At 41.6% G+C, this 24,253-nt stretch overlaps 1 protein-coding gene across 2 annotated transcripts in view; it reads right to left on the reverse strand.

Moving 5' to 3' along the window:
* RAPGEF5 (Rap guanine nucleotide exchange factor 5) overlaps window positions 1–24,253 on the reverse strand; it is a 162,213-nt gene that overhangs the window by 120,886 nt on the left and 17,074 nt on the right. For both annotated transcript variants that reach the window (XM_055804925.1, XM_055804924.1), the window contains exons 2-6: window positions 11,018–11,068; window positions 9,789–9,895; window positions 8,678–8,799; window positions 7,658–7,826; window positions 1,581–1,647 (exon numbers count right to left, since the gene is read on the reverse strand). In XM_055804925.1, coding sequence (XP_055660900.1) covers window positions 1,581–1,647; window positions 7,658–7,826; window positions 8,678–8,799; window positions 9,789–9,895; window positions 11,018–11,068 — 516 coding nt within the window. The remainder of the gene's footprint in view (window positions 1–1,580; window positions 1,648–7,657; window positions 7,827–8,677; window positions 8,800–9,788; window positions 9,896–11,017; window positions 11,069–24,253) is intronic.

Raw genomic sequence — 24,253 nt, forward strand, 5'->3', positions numbered from 1 at the left:
ACAAACCTAAAACAGAACTAGCACTACTTCCATGTTTTGCTCATACCATGATTTAGGTGTGACGTTTGCAGAACCATACAATCGCAGAATGGCTGAGGTAGGAAGGCACCTCTGGAGGTCATCTGATCCAAACCCCTGCTCAAAAGCAGGGTCAGCTAGAGCAGGTTGCTCAGGACCATTTCCAGTTGAGTTCTGAACATCTCCAAGGATAAACACTCCACTACCCCTCTGGGTAACCTGTTCTGCTGTTTCATCACCCTCACAGGAACAAGTTTTTGCTTATGTTTAAGCAGAACTTCTTGAATTAATTTTTTGCCACTGCTTCTTGTCCTGCCACAAGACATCAGCGTGAAGAGCCTGGCTGTCTTCTTTATTCCCTTCCATCAGGTATGTATTCCATACATACACATTGATAAGACCCTCCCATAGCCTTCTGTCCTCCATGCTCAACTGCCAGTTCTCTCAGCCTCTCCTTGTAAGCCAGACACTATACAACCCCGAATGATCATCTTCATGGTCGTTCACATGCGCTCCAGTATGTCCACATTTCTCTTGTACTGGGAATTCAGAACTGGAGCCAACACTCCAGATGTGTCACACCAGTGCTGAGTAGAGGGGAATGATCACCTCCCTTAGCCTAGGGTAACGCTCTTACTAACGCAGCCCAGGAGGTCCTTGGTTTTCTTTGCCACGCTGGCACATTCTTGGCTCATGTTCAACCTGTTGTTCATCGGGACCCCCAGGTCCTTTTCTGCAAAGCTGCTTTTCAGACAGTCAGCCCCTGGCCTGTACAGGAGCACGAGGTTCTTTCTCCCAGATGCAGGACCTTGCATTGCCTTTTGACCCTCATGAGACTCCTATTGGCCCATCTCTCCCACCTGTCAAGGCCCCTCTGAATGGCAGCACACCCATCGGGCATCTCAACCATACCTCCCAGTTTTGCAGCACCTGCAAACTTGCTGGGGGTACACTCTGTGCCATCATATAGATTACACTGGATCAAGTGAATCTAACGTAACCTTCTGAAGTCCTGTCGGTCTGCTTCTTAGAACAATGATCTTACAACAAGATGCACCAAATTCTAGCACAGACAGGATAAGCTGTTGTTTATTATGATGGAGTTTATTGAGGCTAAACCTAGGTGGGAAGCCAGATACCCAGGCTTCCCAGGTGGGTCTCCTCAGAAGCTTACAATAATCTACACCAGGGTTGCTGAGGCCCTTTCTCTCCCTTTGTCCCCCACCCCATCATTGCCTTCACACTGATGTCTACTTGACCAAGAGGATCTGAGTGTAAGCTCCCTGGCAGAAAAATCACCATGATCCTCCAAATTGGTATCTCCTGGGCCATGGATAACATGGATTACAAGAGGGCAGGCTGCAGCAGTCCTTATTTCGACCGATTTTAATAACTGGAATTGCACACTAAGACCTCAGTAAAAGCTTCCTCCTTTCAGAGATAAAAAAGTAGTTTGCATTACAAACATCTGCTCACTAAGACAAAGTCTTTAATTTGAAAGGATCCAAAACATGACAATATTTCAAACATGATCAGTAGAAACTTCGATGCAGTGACCTTACCGCAGAAGTGAGACGAGCAAGAATTTCAGCATTGGTTTCTGCTGTATCTTCTATTTTTTGATCAGGCCTTAAAAAAATAAAAATAAGATTTTATTATTCCTTTCATTCTGTTTCAATATCCTTTGATTCCTAGAAAGCAAGGAACTGTGTAGCCACAGGCACTGATGTAAAAGGGCTTTTGAGATTCCACATCAAATGATGACTGCAATATGACAATAATTAATTGTGTCAGTAACGACAGAGTACACCCTTTGTCCCTTGCTGTCAAGAACTCTTTTGATTGGACTACTGTAAAACAGTGAGAAAATTCTTCAGCTATAAAAATATGATGAAGAACTGAAGAATGCAGGACCCTCTTAGTTCATACTCCATCAACAGAGCAAAGACTTTTCCCTCTGTCCACCAGCCAGCTTTGCTAAGGTGTAAAGCAACACCTATAGAATGCAAGCTCACATAGATAGAAGCATACAACATAAAAATCATTATGTGACACATAAAGTTCGACATCAAAAAAAACCATGACAATGAAAAGAATACCTGTAAGAAGCCATAAATCGGCAAACTAAAGCAAGGGCTGAGAATATTTCTTAGGTTGCCTTGACAGTTACTCACAAGACAGAGAGACTTAATGTGCCTTTGCAAAAGTGAGGCAGTAGAGGAAGAATCTTCTAGAAACTGTCACAGAAGTCTGACCCACACGGAAAAAGCCAGACAAAAGCTGCTGTGGACAGCAGGGAACAGGACTATGTTTTTCTTTAGAACAGTCTAGTTCCCTCAAACAACTGCAAGCTTTTCAGAAGGTTTATTGACCATCAGAAGACAGATACTAACATGAAAGGGTTATTACTATGGGAAGAAGAAAACAAAAATGCCCTTGAGATCTTTACTGTTCATGGTATTCAAGAAGTATGGTATGCCAGCAAACTGAGCAGACAGGCAAAACTGCAGCTGCTGTAATAAACATAAATCCCAGGTATTAGCAGAAGCTTCTACCTTTAAATTATTTAATTGCTTATATGCCTTGATGTGTTTAGGGAGAGAGCTGATAACATGTCTGGAATATGCATCTGATATATTATGGTTCCTATATCCCATGTCCAAAAGTTTCTTTCCCTGATTAAAAAATAAAGGTCAGAAGGCACATAACACATGAATTCATCTTGGGGCGAGCATATTCAGACCAAAATGGTAATTCAGATTAGAAATCACCATTATTTTCACAACTGCTTTCCTATTCAAAGAAAAATGGGATTTAACGTTTCAAGTATTATAAACAGACCAAAAGAAATAAATGACTGCAGTTTCATTTACAACAACTGATTTATTTCCTTCTCTTTATAATTTGTAAAGAGATTAAAATAACTGAGCTTTTTAGATGCCTGTGTTTCCCTACACAGCTGATCTCTTCTGATCTCTCAGAACCAGGCTAGGACCTGATTCTTCTAAACTGAAGGCAAAAGATAACAGCTCAGTAGACGCAGCCACAGATGCAATTTATAAACCCAGAACAGCATATAGCGTAGCTATTTCCGTCTTGGGCCTTTATCACTTCGTCTTCTATTTAAAACCACTCCCAGTATGCATCTGCATATGAGTATCAAATACTTCTGAAACCATTAATATAAAAATTATAGTCAGCACTCCAGTATCAGAGAGGAAGAGTGCATTATGATACCCAGGCTAATGGAAAAAAATAAGATAGAACGGACACTAAGGAACAGAATCAGGACAGATATCAGCCTATTTTTTTTTCAAAAGGGGCCAGACAAGACTTATCAGGACTGGTACCGAACAGGAGCTACAAAGCCCAGGCAAACAAGCCTAATGCTTCTACAGCTCAGCGGTTGGTGGGCTCGGTAGCGTGTTAAGCAGAGTAAGATACAAGGATATTCGTCCTAGACCTTCATGAAGGCAAGTCAGGTCCAGCACAATTATTACTGCACACCACATGAAATCAACTACAGTGCTTCCCAACCCGCTGAGGGAGGAAGGGATATGGATACACCCATGGTCCTGCGCCTGCACCTCAACTGCCCAGCGTAGAGCCACTACATATGTCTCTACACTGGCTTTACAATACACCTACAATGCCAATGAAAGACCCATGGATACCTTAGAGCCGTTTGCATTCAGGAAAAGCTTTCCAGGAACTCCACAAGGCAGTAACTAAATGAATATCCAATCATGGCTATTTACATTAGGAACAAATTACTTCTAAGAATGGTTACTTTTCTGAAATTAATAAAACGTAAATTATTTCAGGACAGAAGGTACAGAATATAATGTAACAGTTTTAAAAAGAATGTCTCGAGCAGTGTGGGAGAAATAATAAAAAAAAAAACCCTGTTAACATCTCTTCAAATAATTAAAAAATATTATGGGATACATTTCAATAGTCTAAGTTATCCAATTCATTCTTGAAATATTCACTGAGTCTATCAGTGGTTCTGAGAATTGGGTGTTGCTAAAAACACCTCCATTTACAAAGGAGGAAATAGAAGCACAGCAAGATTAAACACCTGATACAAAGCCATTACAGTCACTGGAAAAGAATTCAGGAGGCATTGGATGAGAGCCTGTTTGCCCAAGGTTGTAAGGAAGTCCATGGCACAGTTTTCAATACAGATATTTAGTTCCCAGGCTATTGCAATGTTCACTTTTTTTCCATTCAAGAAGAGTTGGCTGTGATTAACACAGGGTCTCTAATGACTCTCAGGAGGCCTCTGCATCAGTCCCATCTCATTTGACCAACGTTTAAAGGGGTTCAGTCCTGTGGAATACACGTAACATTACATTTCAGTTTAGTGTGAGCTGCTAAAAATCTGCTATGTAACATCTTGTTTTCCATGATAGCCTCCCACCAATATTATGTTTAATGTAGGGAATTTGCCAAGGCAAAAAGCAACAGGGAGCATTTATTCAGGAACCATAAGCACGTCTCAGGTTTCAGAATGTTATTTTCACTGTAGAAGTTACAATAGAATTATTTGGTAACACTGCTAATACTGACCAGAAACAAATACAAATCCATTAAAAATCTGTATAGCAAGTTGAGTCTGGGCCACATTTATTTAATAGGGTTTCCAGAAGAACTGTTGAAGGAAGTCCCCAGAGCTGCCTCTGCCTACTCAGGTCTACAGACTCCGGGAGAGCAGATCCATGGTGCTCCACAGAGACCCACAGATGCACCCAGCATCCCAGGACCACCAGGAGATGTCCAACACTGCTTTTTGGTGCACAAGCAGACAGTCATTTCTGATTTCATCAAAAGCAGGGAATCTAATTCATAAGGTACAATTCCTCTGTCCCTATATACATACAGAATTAATGCCATCAATACAGACTATGATTTAAAAAAAAGACAGAAATCTTCTTACAAAAATATTAAATTTCAAAAAAAAGATTGTGCTTCCAATGGTATGCAAAACAGCTTATACATTTGAGAAAAGACAAACACTCACTACAAGGAAGAGTTTTTACAATTGCCCTCTTTCTTCATGAAAAAGAGTATATGGGTTTATTTAACCTGCTCAGGTAACTTTAACACCTCATCACATCTATTCCCTTTCAGATTTTGTTTTAGCAGTGTATTAATTTACATCAAGCATGGAGAATTTTGAACCTGGTGTCCTGGTTTCAGCTGGGATAGAGTTAACTTTCTTCTTAGTAGTGGTTACAGTGCTGTGTTTTGGATTAGTACGAGAATAATACTGATCAAATACTGATGTTTTAATTGTTGCTAAGTAATGCTTACTTAAAATCAAGGACTTTTCAGTTTCCCATGCTCTGCCAGTGAGCGGGTGCACAAGAAGCTGGGAGGAAGCAGAGCCAGGGCAGCTGACCTGAATGGCCAAAGGGATATTCCATACGATAGAATGTCATGCTCAGTATATAAACTGGGAGAAGTTGGCCAGGGGCTGCTGACTGCTGCTTGGGGATGGGCTGGGCATCGGTCAGCGGGTGGTGAGCAATTGTATTGTGCATCACTTGGGGTTTTGGGGGTTTTCCTTCAGGTTTTATTGCTCTCTCTTTCTCTCTCCTTTTCATTACAACTGTTGTTATCATCATCATCATCGTTATTATTGTTAATATTATATTTCAATTATTAAATTGTTCTTATCTCAACGCACAAGTTTTACCTTTTCCCTATTCTCCTCCCCATCCCTCTGCTGTGGCGAGGGGGGAGTAAGCAAGCAGCTGTGTGGTACTTAGTTGCCAAGTAAGGTTAAACCATGGCACCTGGAAAAGCCTCCTTTCCCTTTAATATCACACTCCCTTCAGAGTATACCATTATTTAAAATTTGATTCCTTTGATATATATTTTTTTAAAAAAAAAAGCATTCTTACAATCTGACGGGTAAAACCTCCAGAAAATAATTCTTCAGTGACAATGTTCCCAAAAGGAATCCAGCTTTAACTAAAATTTGAATAATGTGAGCAGGAAGGAGCTGTAAATGTACATTAATAAATAATTGTTCAATTTGTGTGACAGGGATCATCCTCCACTAGAAATGACAGTTGCACTGGAATGACAAAACTGCAAAGCAGACTGTAAACTCAAACCTAAAAAGTCTTCAACCCACTTTCCTACCCAGCATCCTTCATGTAACGCATCAATACGACCTTTCTGTTCTTTCTTTTTGATTCCTTTGTACAAGTAGTCATGAACTGCGATAAGTGGTCTGATTTGCAGTGATAATGAGGAAAACCCCAATTCCCACTGAAATCAAGATGAAATTGCCCTGATATTAAAAGGACAGACAAACTGCTTAGCACAAGAGCAGGCTGGAAGACAAGAATTTCTATTTGCAAAAACATTCAAAGTTTTTCTCCCATGTGAGTCATTTGCTTAGAAGATCATGTTCAGTCCCCTGCTGTAGCCAGTTTGGGGTCCTTGTCACTTGGCTACACTCATTAAAGCTGACCTAAGAAATATGCTTCCAAGGGAATCTCCACTCCAGAACTGCCAATTTCTTGTTGGTAAGGGCAGGCAGCAACAGGAGAGGGAATCAAGATCCTGCCCTGAGCAATGAAGAAAAACTATTGAGATTTTTTTTCTACCAGCTCAACATGCCTGAATTTAAGAAGCTGGGCTTGAGACAGCTTAGAGGACTTTGGGCTTTGTGCTCCTTTAAAATATTTCCATTGGACATTTATTTGAGAGTGTGTTTTTAAAATCTAATATGTAGAGAAGGAAAGTTCTTATAGAAGACAGTTTTGTCTTTGACATCAAAGAGAATAAATTCCAGTACTGGCAGAGTAATAGTTCTCCACAGTGTATCACATTTGAGGATTCATCATGCTAGGCATAATGAAAGAATTTAACTCAACTTATCTATCCAGGACAGTTCCTGCAGATTTGCTAAGGCATGAGGGGTCATGAGCCGCCAGACCTCTCATTGACACCTTTTTCATATATTATGGCCTCTCACTGTGACACAAATAACTATGGTTTCCTTCTAGCTGCTCTAAATAGGCAATGTTTAGAGCACAGCTGTACCAGCACAGAGGGTGTGATAAAATCCAATAGTCAGGTGAAAGAGGGGACATATAGGAAGCGAAACTCTTAAAAGGCTTATTCTGAAAAAGGAATAATAATGTGAGACTACAGAGCTCTGGCAAACATGCAGTAGGAAACTAAAAGCAGATGACTGAAGCTACCACATTTCTACCCATCCTCTCTATCCATCTGACAGCTGATCCTGACACAGCACAAAGGCATCTGATCTGCTAGTCAATCAGCTCCACAGCATGCCTGCTGCCAAATTTGTTCCAAACCCTCAAATGTAAGAGACCAGAAATATGATAAAGCCATTTGCCCAGGTAATATAGCAAGATAGTAGTCAGCAAGCTAGTGCATAAGAACAACAATATGCAAAAAACGTCAAGTTGAGTGCCTTCGTTTATCTACCTGCACTGACTTTCTCAGATGAAAAGCCTAACTCTACAAAACTTGTCAACTCTGAAAAGAAAGCTGGTTCATTCGCATGGTGTTTGGGGGTCAATAGTGTCATTATAAGCCAGCCATTTACAAAACAGTCAGAAAAAGTTGCAAACAGCTGTACACACACACTTACAGATTACACATGTCAATCCTGGGAGGAGACAAGGGCAGTAGCTGAAGTAGGAGCTTTACTCCATTCTTCCATCCTTCCGCTTTCTCAAATTCACAGAAAAGATAGGTGCATTCATCTGCTGAGAACTGGTAGAAAGCATGACTGTCTTGAAAATAGAGTTGTCTGTCCACTGTTGGAAGAAAGAACATTAGATAGCCTTTAAACCTTTACCATGTAAAGCTGCTGTGCCCCCACCACATTCTTATTGCGCTTGACTTCAATGGTGAGCTGCACCGCCACAATATACTGTCAGCATGCACACACAGAAATCTTCCATAACACCTCACCTTTTCACAAGGAGGACAGTTAAGTGTCTAGCATAGACATGAGGGTGGGGTATCCTCTGAGTTGAGCTGCCTAAGTAGACCCAGCTACAAAAAGTAAACTCTATCAGATTTCCAGAAGTTGGTTACCAGTGTAATGATCACCAACCACATTAGCTAAATTTGGTGGGAAAAATGGGGACAGCCAGGTAGAACCTGGCATCACCATTGTCTCAAGGTGCTGAATCCTCTCCCAATCCATTGTAGTCTGAAACTATGAAAAACCAAGAGAGGAAGAGAAAAATTACTAATAGCTAGAGATGTCGTCTGGTAAAGCCATGATCTGCAGTGACTAAACAGCTGCTGTCCTGTGAAAAACCTAAAAGAGCTTGTGTATTAAAAAAAAAAAAAAAGGCTGGAAAATACATGCATGCTGTCTGCACCCTGGTAACAGGCAATTACATTTGCAAAAGTAAAAGGAAGGAAATTGACTAAAAAAAAAAAAAAAGAAAAAGAGAGATAAATCTTTGGTGTTTACTAAATGAAAGGTCACAGATGTGAGCCTACCCAAAAGACAGTAAAATAAACAACTGTCAGGAAAATCGGATTAATCTGCATTTTTTTTACCCTCCTTCCTCTCTCATCAAAACCATGAATTTTTTCCTATGCAGGAGAAACCGATAGCCTTTCTCACGCTGTAAGCACTATCAAGACTGACCTGATAATATAATGCCCATATCCAGGAGAAGCTGCCACACTCCAACTGCTGTAGATCTGCACTTAACAAAAGGGCACTGCTCCAAAAGCCAATCTACAAGTTCGGATCCAACACAGCTTCTCCTGAAAATAAGCAAAACATTGTTTCTTACACTACAGTAATATTAAAGTGCTCTTTTATAATAAAGAGCTATTTTTTAAAGCTATTAAAAGTGACTCGTTTTGTTCAGCAGGGCAAACCCTTTGTCTCATTTACTAGTTTTTGTAATCCTATTCATTTCAAGGGAAGAAATTATTCTGGCAAGTCTCAGGGGATGCCCCTAGTTACAAGAGAACTCGTGTTAAATGAGTAAGTTCCCTTACATACCTAATTCATGTAGCACACTTTACAATATGTAATATTTTTATCAATTTGTGCTGCATACAGACAGTTATCCAAAGATGTGTAAGAGCTAAATAAAATCCAGCTTTTAGCCTCAGAATTTTATTTCCTTTCTGAGCATAGGCATAAGCGATACAGCTACACAATATATGTGTAAGACCTCGAGTGTCCCTCACCTTTCACATTATTAGTTAACTTAACTTTTTAAATCATCCAAAAAAAAGGAGTTACAGCTCTTTCTTAAATACAGATATGAATGAATGCTGCTATAATAGAGACCTGTATATTTTGGCATAACTGAAAAACAGGGGGAAGTATTTGTGCTGTAATGCAGTACAAATAGAAAATCACTTCATTACAGAAATATGACATAAATTACATGCAAAAATCACTGTGTAACTAAATCTCAGGAATCCAACCAATCTGTTTTATAACTCCAGACCAGGGCTGAATCTAATACTCTTCCTTGTCAACAAAATAACAGACAAACACAATTTTGTGTGAAAACATAAGCAATCAGGACACTGCTGTTTTTTGATCGCAGACAAATTAACATAAGAAAAGGTATTGAAATATATGAGATTTTAAAAGATTTTTTTAGAAAATATTTTTGATTCTTATTAACACACACAAAATCTCATTCTTAGAGTTTACCCTTTTGTCAAATCAGGGCATAGACAAATGCAAATAAAACCCATCCAGTTGATTAAAATGAATGATCTCGGGTTACCTGCAAATGCCAGTAAGGTACACCCTGTCTTTAATCAGGTCAGATGCTTGTAGAGTAAAAATATTCCTGAGAGCTCTCCCAGCACAGGAAGAACTTTCTCCATAAATCTGAATAAAAAGAGAAATTGTAAACTGTGACAAACAGGTCACATTTCTGCTGTAGTGAATCTCCTTGCCAGTGCCTACTCCCTCCCTCTGTGCAATGCCTTCCCCCCAGCTAAATGACAAGCAAACGTTCAAAGCCTCATAGGAAATGCACCCCAACTTCTGCCATACCCAGCTGTATCACGGGTTGCAGATGCCTCCACAAACTGGGGTACTTTTACAATTGCTGCCTTACAAAAGCAGAGGTTTTGCTGTCCGTCAGCTTTAACATTGAACAACAGACAAGGTCAAATGAAAACAAGTGTTATTCTAGCAAAACAAAAAGACTATATTAACTGTGGTAAACCCACACAAATATAGTTAAAATTAAACATTATTTCATATGTATTTGAGTTAAATAATTTAACACAAGCCTAATCCACACTGAAACACCTTTTTTTTTACCTTTTTGTTCAGAAACTTTGGAGCTACCCTGTGATAGCTACAGGTCAGTTCATCCATACCTTGCCAGGAGGATCTGGTCCTTCAGACAGGACACACCTCTGACTTCCCCCACACCTCATTTCTACCTTACACCTCAAGGCTTGCAGGACTCAACTACATCTTCCATAAAACTAAGTTCCACCTGGACTCTGTATACCACTCCTTACTGACGAATTTAACTCAGGCTTCTGTTGTGATGTTTCCTCATCATCCCAAAAAAAGATGAGTAACATAAATGACTAACTTGAAAGAAAAGCAATGATGCAGTTTCACCTTCTTTTTTTGTTTGTTTCCTATGTTTAGGAATCTTTCAAGGAATATAAAATTGCCCTGAGACAGGAAAGTCTTGTGACATGCAAAAACAGAGCTCTTAAATACTGCAAAAGCAAGCTTAAATGGTGGTAATAGTTTAAATGGCTCGGAAGTGAAGGCATGTCAGAATTCAAAACAATTCAGTTTGCAAATTTAGTAATAGAAGTAGACAATTTCTAACACACACAAATTATAACTTGTTAACTGGATTTAACTGCAGGCCATATTCACATATGTCTTCAAAGCTATGATTAAGAGGCTGAACCAACACAAAAAGATTCCTAATATGCTGTTTGGTTAAATGGAATTAAAAAGAAGCTTGACAAGTACCTTGTTTGAAGGAGTTTCCAAATAGGGATTTGAAATTCTTCTGGACAGGGTCTGTAAGACAATTTGGTAGATCTTTAGGGTTTTTCCATTTTTTTGTAGGGAAAAAAAAGTAGCAGCAATCTAGTCCATTTAGCTATTGAAATCTAAATAAAAAGAATTTATCAAATCATCTGAGTAGTCTAACTTAAGTCTCCAAATAGTATTTTAACATCAGCAAAAAGATTTGGTAAACTCAGTTCTGTGTTGTTTGCTACATTTATTCTTGATCTGGAAAAGAAGACGAGCAATGAGGTGGCAAAGTCTGTAGACAACACACAATTATTTGGGTCAGGAAAGACCAGAAATGACAGTGAAGAATTTCAAGTTAAACCTAAAAAAAACTAGGTGAAAAGACGATGAGGTCAACATTAAAAGCAGCATGCACTAGAGGTAGAAAATGTAATTACACATGCTCTAATACCTCTTAAAGCAAACTTTATCAATTCAGTAAAGACACTTCAGCATCACAGAACACTTCTCAAGGAAGACCTCTCTTATAAATGAAATTCTTAACTGTAGTTAAAAAAAAAAATAGGATAAATGAGGAATAAAATGGTGACCAGTGGGGAGGTAAACTTTGCTGTAATGCAGATCAGCATTATCTTTGCCATGCCACATGCCACACAGCATCTCAAAAAAAGAACGCTTCAGTGTTACAGGGGATTCAGACAATAATAGTAGTAGGAATAATAAGGGATTTGGATACATTTTCATATGAGAAGAGACAGAAGAGACTGTGACTATTTACATTACATAGGAGAGAGTACAGGAGATATAATGTTATTATATAAAATAATGAAATAGCACAGAGAAAAAAACAGACTTTCTGTGTCATGTTTTACGTAACATGAAAATAACTGATCACTCAATGAAATTAGAGAGGACTCCTGTTTGAGGAGATAGAAAAGAAAATTACATCTAACTGTTCACAGCAAGGAAATACAAATGGCAAAACCTTATTGCTGATCAATAAAGATTGGGGATTTAAAGTTATAAAATTAACAGTGAACCAGACCTCTGGAAGGCAAGCAGACAGAATAAACATCTCTACAAGAGCCTGGTTAACTCGCCTCTACTCACCATAATACTGTCATATTTTGTCAATATTAAAAGACAAAACATTGTCTACTCTGATGCTTACTGGCAACTTCTCGTACCAGAAGACACAAATAAACATTGCCTGAAAGAAGTCTGGAAGTGTAACAGAAGACATTGTGCAGGTGCACTGGCAGCACAATGGGAAGATTGTGTGATGCTCCCTCGCATTATTCCAACTTGTAGGCAGTGTAATTAGCTCCTCACTTTGAGAAGGATCCAATTCACACTTGGTATATTGTAATCATAAAAACAAAATCATTCTTCATACCCTGTAAGAATTACAATTACAGCATCCATATCGCAGCAATGCCACCTGCTTTCCCCTCCACCCCTATATTCTTGTTACTGTATTTATAGAAAAGGGAAGTGACAAGGAACAACAGAAGCACTTAACGCTGTTTACCCTTCCACACTCATCACAAACGTTAGGGCAGGTCCACGTGTAACAGTAGCTCCATATGGAAATACTGTAACACAAGAGTTTAATTCCCCTTTTGCATAACCAACAAAGATGCTGCAAGAGCACAACGCTGCCTCAGATCCCACTTGCTTTTCCTCACCAGCACATTACGAACACCTCTGTTCTGCAGCAGCCCTACATACCACCACTTCACTTGGTTTCTGTCCAAGTCTTTCATTCAACAAGCCTCACTCACTGCAGCAGCGCAGTCGAAGCTCATACATCGATTTCCCCCCTCCCTGCCCCATTCCCTGGCTGGCACCAACAACATTGTCATCAGCAAGCTAATTCCAGCAATGCCGGTGGGAACTACAGCCGCTGGCATTGCACTGGCCCAGTCCCCAGTGTTCAGAGGATGGCTAAGCCTCAGCCAGGGAAAATACTGCTACTGCAGCTTGCAGTTACATGACAGCACAAGCTTGAACTCAGCAAAAAGGACAAATTTGGTGGCCTTCTACAACAGGGTTACAGCATTGGTAGGTAAGGGAAGAGTGATTGACACCATCTATCTGGACTTGTGCAAAGCATTTCATACTGTCCCACACACATCCTTGCCTCTAAAATGGAGAGTTATGGATTTGATGGACCACTCAGTGGGTACAGAATTGGCTGGATAATTACACTCAAAAGAGCTGCAGTCAACAGCTTGATGGGTGAAGACCAGTGATGAGTGGTGTCCCTCAGGGGTCCAGGACCAGTATTATTTAAATTATTTGTTGGGGTCATGGACAGTTGGATTGAGTGCACCCTCAGCAAGTTTGCAGACGACACCAAGCTGAGTGGTGTGATTTACAATCTAAAGAGGATGTCATCCAGAGAGACCTTGACTCAGGTTGCAGAGATGGGCCTATGTGAACCTCATGAAGTTCAACAAGGCCAAGTGTGACATCCTGCACCTGGGCTGGGGCAATCCCAAACATGGATACAGGCTGGGTGATGAGTGGATTAAGAGAGCTCTACAGAGAAGGACCTGGGGGTATTGACGGATAAAAACTGAGTATGAGCTGACAATGTGTGCTCACAGCTCAGAAAGCCAATTGCATCCTGGGCTGCATCAAAAGAAGTGTGGCCAGTAGGTCAAAGGAGGTGACTCTCCCCCTCTACCCCACTCTCATGAGACCCTACCTGGAGTACTGCATCCAGCTTTGGGGGCCCCAGCACAGGAAAAGACATGGACCTGCTTGAGTGGGTCTGGAGGAGGGCCACAAAGATGATCAGAAGGCTGGAGCTCCTCCACTATGAAGACAGGGTGAGAGAGCTGGGAACTCTGCCTGGAGCAGAGAAAGCCCTGGGGAGACCTTATAGCAGCCGTCCAGTACCTAAAGGGGGCCTGAAGGAAAGATGGGGAGGAACATTTATAAGGGAGTGTAGTGATAGTGCAAGGGGTAAAGGTTTTAAACTGAAAGAGGATAGATTTAGATTACATATTAGGAAGAAATTGCAAGGAGTCTGCAAAAGGTGAATGAGGCTGAAAAGTAGCTGAGAGAAAAAAAAAAGCTTCAACTTTATCCTTCAGACCACACAGGGCTAGCTCTGGTGCAGGGGAGAGGGAGGAATTCACAGCCCTGGAATGGGAGGAGGGAAGACAGTACAACGGCTTCTGTCAGTGGCACATCAGCCTGGAGCAAGCATTAAACATTGGAGAGCCCAGAAGAGTACATTGAGCCTGCCACACAGGAATCTACACCCCCAAAATTTCTACAAACATAAGAATATGGAAATTGCATAGGAGAAAATAAAAGTAGAAGTAGAAAATAATCTTTCCTGTTGATGGTAGTGCAGCCTGTGTAATGCTGAAACACTGCAGTTAGGCTGAAATTGACAAAAAATTTTAGGATTATACATCCTAGCTACCAAGGTAGGTATGTCAATATTTTTGAATACCCCAACCTTTGGGCCCTTGTGTAGGGGGAAGCTAAAGGTATTAGTAAATACAGGCTGCTCCTCCAAAATTATTTTGAGAAGCACACACCAATTTAAAATACATTTGCAAAAAATACTCGTCAGGATGAGCCAAAATGTGCTTTTAAAGCAAATTAATTAGTCACCAAGCAAAAAACCCATCTCTTACGAAAACTACCTTGGAATAGCTATTGCTGCCCACACCAAGTGCTGTTTTCAAGGCGCTGCCACACCAGCATCTCCCTGTGCCTCTTCACCAGCTTGAGGAGAAGCTTTGCCAAACCATGTGTCAGGAAGGAGATGGGCATGTGGTAGCACTTATGGTCCTGGGATAGGAGACCATATGTGGAGCAGATCCAGAACTCTGGGTGTCCTCCAGAAGGGCTTTCCTATTGTACATGAGCAGGTGTGCACAGGTAGCCTCAGCTTCCCTGCTGGTGATGCAGGAACAAAGAAGCAAGGAGCTGGTGTCTTGGGCTGGGCAATCAGGAGTGTGAAGTATGAATGTGGCACACGGACAGCATCCTAGCTTGGGGACACAACTTGCATGTGACAGGAGAGGACAGCTGGAACAGGTGGCCCAGGAAGTGGTTTTGGAATAGGTCTGCTAGGATTCAAATCTGAATACGTCACAGATAATTTAGTCTGAAACTGGGAAATATTATAAAGGAGTTTAGTGTGGTATTTAAAACCACTATAAACCCAGGGAGCAGAGCAATGGTGCTAAAAGAATGGAAGGATCAGAATGAAGTGACCAGCAAGTAATTTAAAACAACCAGGAAAACAGAAAGAAATACTCCTTTACAGTCCATACCAGCCACTCTTTGGCTAACAATTCCAGCTCATGGAATTATTAGCTAAAGAATCAAATAATCCAGCTAGATTTTTAAAAGCAGTAGCTAATTCAATGACTGATACTACCATGCAAGGTCTGTATCTGGGTTTACATTAGTATTGCTTCAACTGGACAAGCATTTTTAAACAAGTTGAGAACCTCTGCCATTATTTAAAGCTAAGCATGCAAAGATATTGATGGTAATATTCCAATATCTGAGCATAAACAGATTTTTGAAAGGTTTGGAAAGAAATTGCCAGACAACAAAGCAAAGTGTACTAATACAGGCACTTTTTGGTCTCCTTTAGAAAGATCAATTTGTATCTTACTGTGAGATGCTGACTTAATTCTTTACTCAGCAGAGTACTGAACTGGCTCCACCGCAGCAACTCCCTATGCATTTACTACAACCTGGTTAATGTTCTAGTCAGGAGCTGAAGATACTATGGAGCATGTTTTCAATCATACCTTTTGGAGATATATTTGAATTTTCTCATTGTTTTTAGGTCTGGGATTTTCCTTTGGCCTCATCCCAACTTCTGAGGATGACTTGTCCACTAGTTTCTCATGCTTTGCCTCCTGCCCAAGCTGTTCCAACAACTGTTGATATTTCTGCCATTGCCAGCACTGCAGTCACAGTAGCATCAGCAACACTCCATACATCTGCTAGCAATTTAATCACCATCATGCTCAGAAAGAAATAAAGCAAGAGTGCTTGGAGCTCCAATTCAAGTGCTTTCCTCAGGTGGGTTTTTAGTACAGTGGTAGCAGTCAGCAACCTGTCTATGCTAGAAGTTACACTTCGACACTAAAGAAGAGGCCATAGAAATTGTAGGACAGTAATAATTTCAAATATGGGATGCAAATGTTTTGCCTTTCTTCTAAGAGCTTATCATATGCCTGTGCAGTTAGCAAGAAAAAAAGAAGTCAAAATGTGTTAAAAATAGGGAAGTGAAAAATTTTTTTTATTAATCAAGAGTATTCCTTTTTCTAAATCTTTTACAGTGGGATTTACGTTAAAACTAAAAGGAACAAGAAAAGGCAGGATCAGGGCTCTTCCTGCACCCCAGTAAATTGTTTAAGATTCCCCTCCAAGTTTTTCAAATAATCAGGTTTTTAACTGGTTGCATTACCAAAAATTGAGCATAATGTCATGAAAATTTACCTGTTTTCAGTTTACAACACAGTCACCAATATTTCTCTGTTTGATCAAGGCTTGATTTGCAAACTTGACCATGATCGGCTCTATGCTGCTGAACAGTTCTAGGAACATTTTTGTGTACAAATACATGAAAAAACAACTGTTCATAGTTTCAGGGCACTATCACTGTGCCCCTAAAGAATTCAGCATAGTACTTGTGCATTCCAAATTGGATTACTCAGTATACTTAAATTAAGCAAATGCTTCAGTGTTGTGCTCTGTCAGGGCTTATTCCCTAAATATAAATAGCCTGAAAAAAAATCATCTCATTTTGAAATGCACATCGTGTAGCACAGACTACCTGGTAATGAGATCATTTCTATTCCCCGACAGGGGGATTTCTGTAACTACTCAACACCTGAATCCTAAATTGGCTAATGTGACCACAAAGGAAATTATATATTCAGACAGCTTTCCAACAAGCATTTAAGCACCCAAGCCCAAAACACACTTTCACCAGTATTCATGTTGGAAACTTCTCACGTTCCAACCATGAGAGACAGAGTACGGAAAAGGATCACAAATACAGCTGAATCCAAATTCACTCTCAAAAACAATCATCCATTTGTGCTTTTCTCTCTTTACTGATCACTCAACACTAACGATACAGTGGCTCAGGAAAAATTAAAAAAATCCACCAGAGGTATTTACTTAATTTCCCTCAGGCTTCTGTCCCGCTCCATGCAGAAATCAAAAAGTAATTATTTTTGTCCTAGACAGATTTCTTTCTCTCATTACAAACCATGACAATGATAATGCTGTAACAGAAACTACTGCAACTGTTAGACTGATGGAACCCTGTGGGTTTTTTCTTCAGAAAGATTTGCCAGAGTTGCTGAAAGCAAGCAGCAACAACAATTAAGAGAGTTTCCACTCCAGCCCCGATCTGAACACGAATCCTGCAACAAACCTGGGCTATACCTGTCCAGCACACCCTCCTCAACCTGAAACACAAGAAGGCAGCAATTTCTGCAGGAGTAAATGCTCATTTATTCCCAGTGCTTACTCATGCCCAGCAAGGAGCGGGGGAAGGGAGAGAAAATTACTGAACAGTTTGGCTTATCACTTTGCTACCTTCAAATTTTTGCATTTTGTATTATAGAAGGTTTAAGCAGAAATAAGACATGGGTGCCGTGTTTAGTAGGTGAAATGCTGCCATTGTAGCATTTCAGGGCGGCTGGATATAGGGAGTGTTGTCATGAATCCAAATCCGTTTCCATGTGGCAGCAGATTTTTCCTCATGGTTGCTAAGGCACAGCAAGCAGAGTTGGTTGGAAAGCTAGCTGACTTTCAGCAGATATCATTCATATGAAACCATAGAATACGCCTGACTTTCTGCCAAATAATATTCATAACAACCAACCTTCTCCCACTGCTCCTCTTGAAATCTGCTGTCAGAAATCATGGATAACAAAGAACAACCAGTGGAACAGTTCTCTCCATTAATATTTATTTAGGATTCAATATAAAACTATTATAAAGAATCATTTATAAATAATCTTCTTTATAAAGGAAAGATTTTTCCCTGATCATCTTAAATGTCGTATACTTAGGTGTAGCACAAAAAGGTCAAAAAGCTGTAAAAAGAGAAACCTGCATTCAGCAGAGCTTGCAGCGTAGGGTTCTCAGGTGAGCCTGCAAAGCCCTCTGGAGAAACCCAAATGGGTCATTACGGAAGGAAACTGAAGAGTGTATTCCTGCCTGTTCTTTGTATAAAAAGAACCTGCAAAATAAGTTAGTTTCAAAAAGGGATACCCACAACTCATGGTTCATTCTTACCTCTCCCAAAACAGAAAGGGATCTGCAAAGAAAATGGCTGCTTTAACAACAAGCAGTGCTCTTTAGGTTTAAACAATTATTTCTGAGACAATGACGGTCAGGAAAGCAATGCATTTAGAAGCATTTCTGTATTTTCCAGTACCTACCAAACTAAATACGGATGAATGGGTTTATGCTTCAAAAAACCCTCTTAGTTAACCTGGCATAATATTAAAGTCTCCATAGCCTGGCAAGAAGGGTAATTTAGTGCACAAGAGCAAATTTTGTTTGCAATGCCCTTTTCTTTACCCAAAAGAAGGTAAGTATAGAAAACAGTATCAGAGAAGACAATATGACAGGACTGGCTGGTTGCTCTCCTCCCTCTTCCCCAGACCTACCAAAGAAACACCCTGGTAGAAAATCCCTGGATAAATCCAGCTTCAGGAACACAATACCACAGGCCCAAACCTCCTCTGTCTGTATCTTGCCCCTCAAGCAAAACTGTGACATCCTGACACAAAAGACAACTCAGTTTGAGAGAAAGCTGATGTTACTCCAGTCTACAAAAAGGGCAAGAAGGAGAACCCAGGAAACTATGGGCTGGTCAGCCTCACCTCCATCCCTGGAAAGGTGATGGAACAGCTCATCCTGGAGGTCAGCTCCAAGCACGTGGAGAAAAAGAAGGTCACCAGGAACAGTCAACGTGGATTGACCAAGGGGAAGCCATGCCTGGCAACCTGACAGCCTCCTACGGCGGAATGACTGGCTGGGTCGATGAGGGGAGCGGTGGATGGTGCCTACCTTGACCTCAGCCAGGCTCTTGACACCGTCCCCCACCAGAGCCCCCGGGCAAGCTCAGGAGCGTGGGTCAGGCGGGTGGGCAGTGATGGGCTGAGCGCGGGCTGAGGGCAGAGCTCAGGGGCTGCGACCAGCGGCGCAGAGCCCAGCCGGGGGCCCGTAGCCAGCGCTGTGCCCCAGGTCAGCGCTGGGTCCCGTCCTGTTCAGCTGGGTCATCGGTGACCTGAGGGGACGGAGCGCAGCCTCGGCAGGTCTCCCGATGGCACACACTGGGAGGAACCGCCGGGACACCAGCAGGCCGTGCTGCCCTCGGCGAGGCCTGGGCAGGCTGGAGAGCCGGGGGGAGGGGACCTCATGGGGTCCCACAGGGGCCAGCGCGGGGTCCTGCCCTGGGGAGGGACAGCCCCTGCACCGGCACAGGCTGCGGGTGGGCTGCTGGGGGGCAGCTCTGCGGGGAAGGGCCGGGCGGTGCTGGGGGACAGCCGGTTGCCCGCGGGCCAGCGGTGGCCCTGTGGCCGAGAAGGCGGGTGGGAGCCTGGGGCGCGTTAGGGGCAGCGTGGCCAGCGGGTGCAGGGAGCTGATCCTGCCCCTCTGCTCGGGCTGGTGAGGCCCATCGGGAGTGCTGGGCCCAGCGCTGGGCTCCCCAGTCACGGGAGACGGGGAGCTGCTGGGGAGGGCCCAGCGGGGGCTGCGGAGCTGGTGAGGGGCCTGGAGCACCTCCCTGGTGAGGAGAGGCTGGCAGAGCTGGGGCTGTGTAGCTGGAGAGGAGAAGGCTGAGGGGGGATCTCATCAATGTAATCAGTTATCTTAAGGGTGAGTGTCAAGAGGATGGGATCAGTGACAGGACAAGGGGCAATGGGCATAAACTGCAACATGAGATGTTCCATCTGAATATGAGGAACATCTTTACTCTGACAATGACAGAGAACTGGCACAGGCTGCCTGGAGAGGTTGTGGCATCTCCTCTGGAGACATTCAAAACTCGCCTGGACACGGCTGTGCAACCTGCTCTGGGTGAGCCTGCTTTAGCAGGGGCTTGGACTAGATGATCTCCAGAGGTCCCTTCCAACCCCAACCGTTCTGTTATTCTGTGAAAGAGAGGAGTGGTGAACTGGCAGAGGGGGATGCCTGGGTTAGAGAAACTTTATATTCCTGAAAAAAAAAAAAAAAGAAACAGCTACACTCTTGCTAATGGTGCATTTCCACCACAGTGAAGGACCATAAAACATGGCTGCTGACAAGCAGGTCATGTCCTTTCTCCATCTCCTGCTTCATCTTCCCATCCCCACCAGTCTTTTGCTTCGTGCTTCCATGCATGTCTGTGAAGCGATATCCTGAATCGAGCTGAAGGACTGGTAGCTTCAAACTGGCTTGTTAAATAATGACTTATTTTAACCCAGGTTATTTCCCTCCACCAGGTCACTGGGGAGCCATGCAAACATGATCGCTAGCAAGATGGGTGGCAGGGGCACAGGCAAAAGCAGTGGGACATGGAGGGCGGCAGGAAGGGACAGCTGTGCTCAGAGGAAGCACTTGTTTATGTTAAATTAAAACTATCCAAGGAATGATGGCATAAAACACGCCTAATAAATCCTCAATGTCTCTGCTCTGTCAACATAAAAAGGAAGTTAACTATGCCCACAAAAACTGGCAAGACAAAATTCAAAGGTGTCAGTAATGGGGAACTTCACCTCCCACCTTCATGTTCACATAAGTACATCAATTAACTCCATAGATCAACTGTAATCTGCATGGGCTACAGCTGTAGTGTGCAATGTAGAAACAGAGCTTAAACAATTTTTATCTTCTCTTTCTTATAAAACATTATGGACATTTTCAACCTATATGTTAATACAATGCTTGCAATGAAAGTTCATTAACTATGAAAAGAAGAATCAGAATTTTACTGCTTTTTATCATGCTTTACATAACATTAAAATATGCAGAGTACATTTAATTGACTATTCATGCTCCTTCATTAACTTAACTTTATGGCAGCATTTGTGCTCTAGCTTGGCATTTCAGCCGTACCTTTTCTAATGCTACCTTAAAAGCTTCCTAGTGCACTTCACTCTTCCTGGCTGTCAGCAACATTTCACAGGGAAGCAGCATCCTCACTTTTTTTCAGTACAAAATAGGCACTATACAGACTCCCACCACAAAAAAATCAGCAATATTGCTGCATTTATTTCTCTTTCAATCTCAGCATCTAATAAATAGATTATGGTCTTTGTAATCTACCATCATGTTCCTGCCCATCAGCATCTGGTTTAGTTTTCATCTGGAGGGTAGCACACAGGAGCAGATGGGTGTGTTTTTTTAGTGTACAATGTTTTAGGCAACAATTAATATTTCTAATGATGCAAATTATAAGTTAATAATGCATTATTTGAAACTTCCAAAAGAATGCACACTGGATATTTCACACTATAATTTAAAAGATGTTCCAGTGACAGGTTACCAATTCTTTTCAGATAGATCTAAATGAAGACATCAACAAAACAGTAAAAAGAGAAGTCAGAAGTAGGAAAATATGGATTGTCTGCATACTTAAAAGCTTTTCAAAGTACCTCTGTTGGCACATTTCTTTCGTTGCCAGCTAAATACCTTCTCATGACACATTCCAAAAAAAAAAAGAAATCAGCATGGCACATCAACTTGGCAAAGACATTCTGCAAGCCGGGCAGCCTGACTCACAAGCATGCATTAGTAAAAAGAAATTCAATGAGAAAATCATGTGTCAGACACAAGAACTAATGCCCAGGCTGTGCAGTCTCCTTCCTGGAGTTTTCATAGCTTGACCAGACAAGGCCCTGCACAACTGCTCTGGCTTTGAAGTTAGCCCTGCTCAGACCAGGGGCTGGACCGGACAACCTCTGGGAGGTCCCTTCGAACCCAAAGTATTCTGTAATTCTCTCCTGCTCCATCACTCCCAGACACAATTTTATTCTGCTCTTCCTACCAGCTGCATCAAGCATGGCAGAGAAAGTCTGTGGATCTGCAGAGCAACCAGAAACACTTTTCTAGATGCACCCTGTGTTTAAAAAAGGCTCTTAAAATCACATATTTCCAAGTTAGCCTTTCACCAAAACTCCTCCCCATCACACTACCCGATGTGCCAGGTCTCAGCTGCTGAGGAGCAGATGTACCTCTGCTGTCAATATTACTGCCATATTATTACCAGTTAATACTGGTGCCAGAACTCAGCCTTCAGGAAGCCACATTCTTCAAAGATTAAACATCATAAAAATTTTAAAGCAGACAATCAATGAAACAAATGATGCATGTCACCTGTCACTACCAACCAGCCATCATGTAGATGTAAGTTCAAATGCTCCCTCCCAGGCAAAATCAGCATGGTTAGGTCCTTTATTTCCCCTAGTACAGGCGCAGGAGCCTTCCTGTGAACTGACCCCGCTGCAAAGATGCTCACCTCTGCCACAAGAATCGTTAACAAGCAGCAGAAGGAAAAAAAATATCCAGTATTGCTGCAGCTATGTTAGTGAATCAGATGCAGAAACAAAACTACAAATATCAGCAAATATTCAGATCAGCTACGAACGATGCTGACAATATACAGCTAACATTGTCAATATAAATTACATATTATTGAATAAGAAAATCTATTAAAATCTTAATTTATTCAGAAGACATTTGCAAATAAAGAACACATTTTATAGGTTTTGATACCTACAGTATATTTAATGTTTCAAGTACAAAAAGACAAAGTTAAAATTCAGTGCTTTGATTACGATTTATGAAAATACCTCACAGTAAATTGCATCAGTTTAGTTTACTATTTGAAAAATGCCTATGTTTCTGGCAACCGTTTTTTAGTTTGTTGGTTTTTTTCGGTTGGATTTTTGTTTGGTTGGGGTTTTTTTGCATGAGCTGCTCACAAACAGTCCATGAATTGCTTTACAAGCATGCAAAGGTATGTTTTTAATGTCCCTGCTGTCAGATAACTCCACTTTTACCACTGCCGGCAGAAAAGGTGGGTCACCCAGTAATTTTCCAAACCTTATTCCTAGAAGTAGACCACAATTATTCCTTTCAGGTACAAGACATTGAAATTCTTTACTCTGTTTCTGAGAAACTGATTTTCTGATTTTGCAGAGACCAACTGACCTACTGGACAAAGCACAGATTTTGTACCTCAACTTTACTCCTAAATCTGGTGTGGTCGCAACCTTCAGCAAGTCGTTTCCCTTCCCACGCGATGGGAATGACCATGACGGCTCTGCGAAGTGCTTTGAGGTCTACAGGTAAAAATCAGCTACCAGCTAAGGGCTATAAGCACCCAAGTTCTCTGCCACGTAGCCAGGATAGCCCCATTCCAAGTTCAAATATCTATAGGACATTTAAAACATGAAATATCATATAAAATATGATAAATTCATTAATAAATCATGAATGAACCTGGCAACTTTTGTTGTTCCAGGGTTTTCAAAGTGTGGGAGCAGTCTCCAAGCTGGGTGAACAAGCTCTGGTTAAAGAAGCTTGTATTACAACCTTACCAGTTTGAGAATCTGCAGCGCTGCTGTTTGTATTGGCAGCACTCCGTTACGTGACCTCTTGGGGACAATATAAATTTCACTGACAGTAGCTCTTGGCACAAGGCAGTGCCAACCTACTATGGACTGGATAGTGGGAGTTCTTAACCACTCCAGAAGAACAGCTGTCATTTACTTTTCTGTAGAAAAACTATTAAAAGTTTAACTGTTTTAGTTTCATGAAGCAGTCGAGGCCTCAGTGCACAGAGAGCTTAAAAAGCACTCAACAGGCAAGCAAAGAAAAGAGCGCGTTCCCTTGGATTGCACAAGCAATTTCTTGGCAAAGTAGATCCAGAAACTCCTGACCTGCCCTCAGCAGAGCCTCAGCACTACTTGGAGCTCTGCTACGGGCACCTTCAAACACTCTGCAGAATGGGATCACACTAAGCCTGATAACATCTTTCTTTTTGTGTGCTTGAAAACCTTTGGTCTGGCTGTCGAATCAGGAACAAATGAAAACTAAAGTGCACTCCACGTCCAAAGAGAGGTTTGTTACCTTTGAGTTGAGGAGGGAATTGAAAACAAGGCAGTTCAAAAGTCTCTACCAGTGTGCCAGAAACCACCGCATGCCTATCATTCAATCCTGATCACT

The sequence above is a fragment of the Falco peregrinus genome, chromosome 5, assembly GCF_023634155.1.
Source record: "Falco peregrinus isolate bFalPer1 chromosome 5, bFalPer1.pri, whole genome shotgun sequence".
NCBI lineage: Eukaryota > Metazoa > Chordata > Aves > Falconiformes > Falconidae > Falco > Falco peregrinus.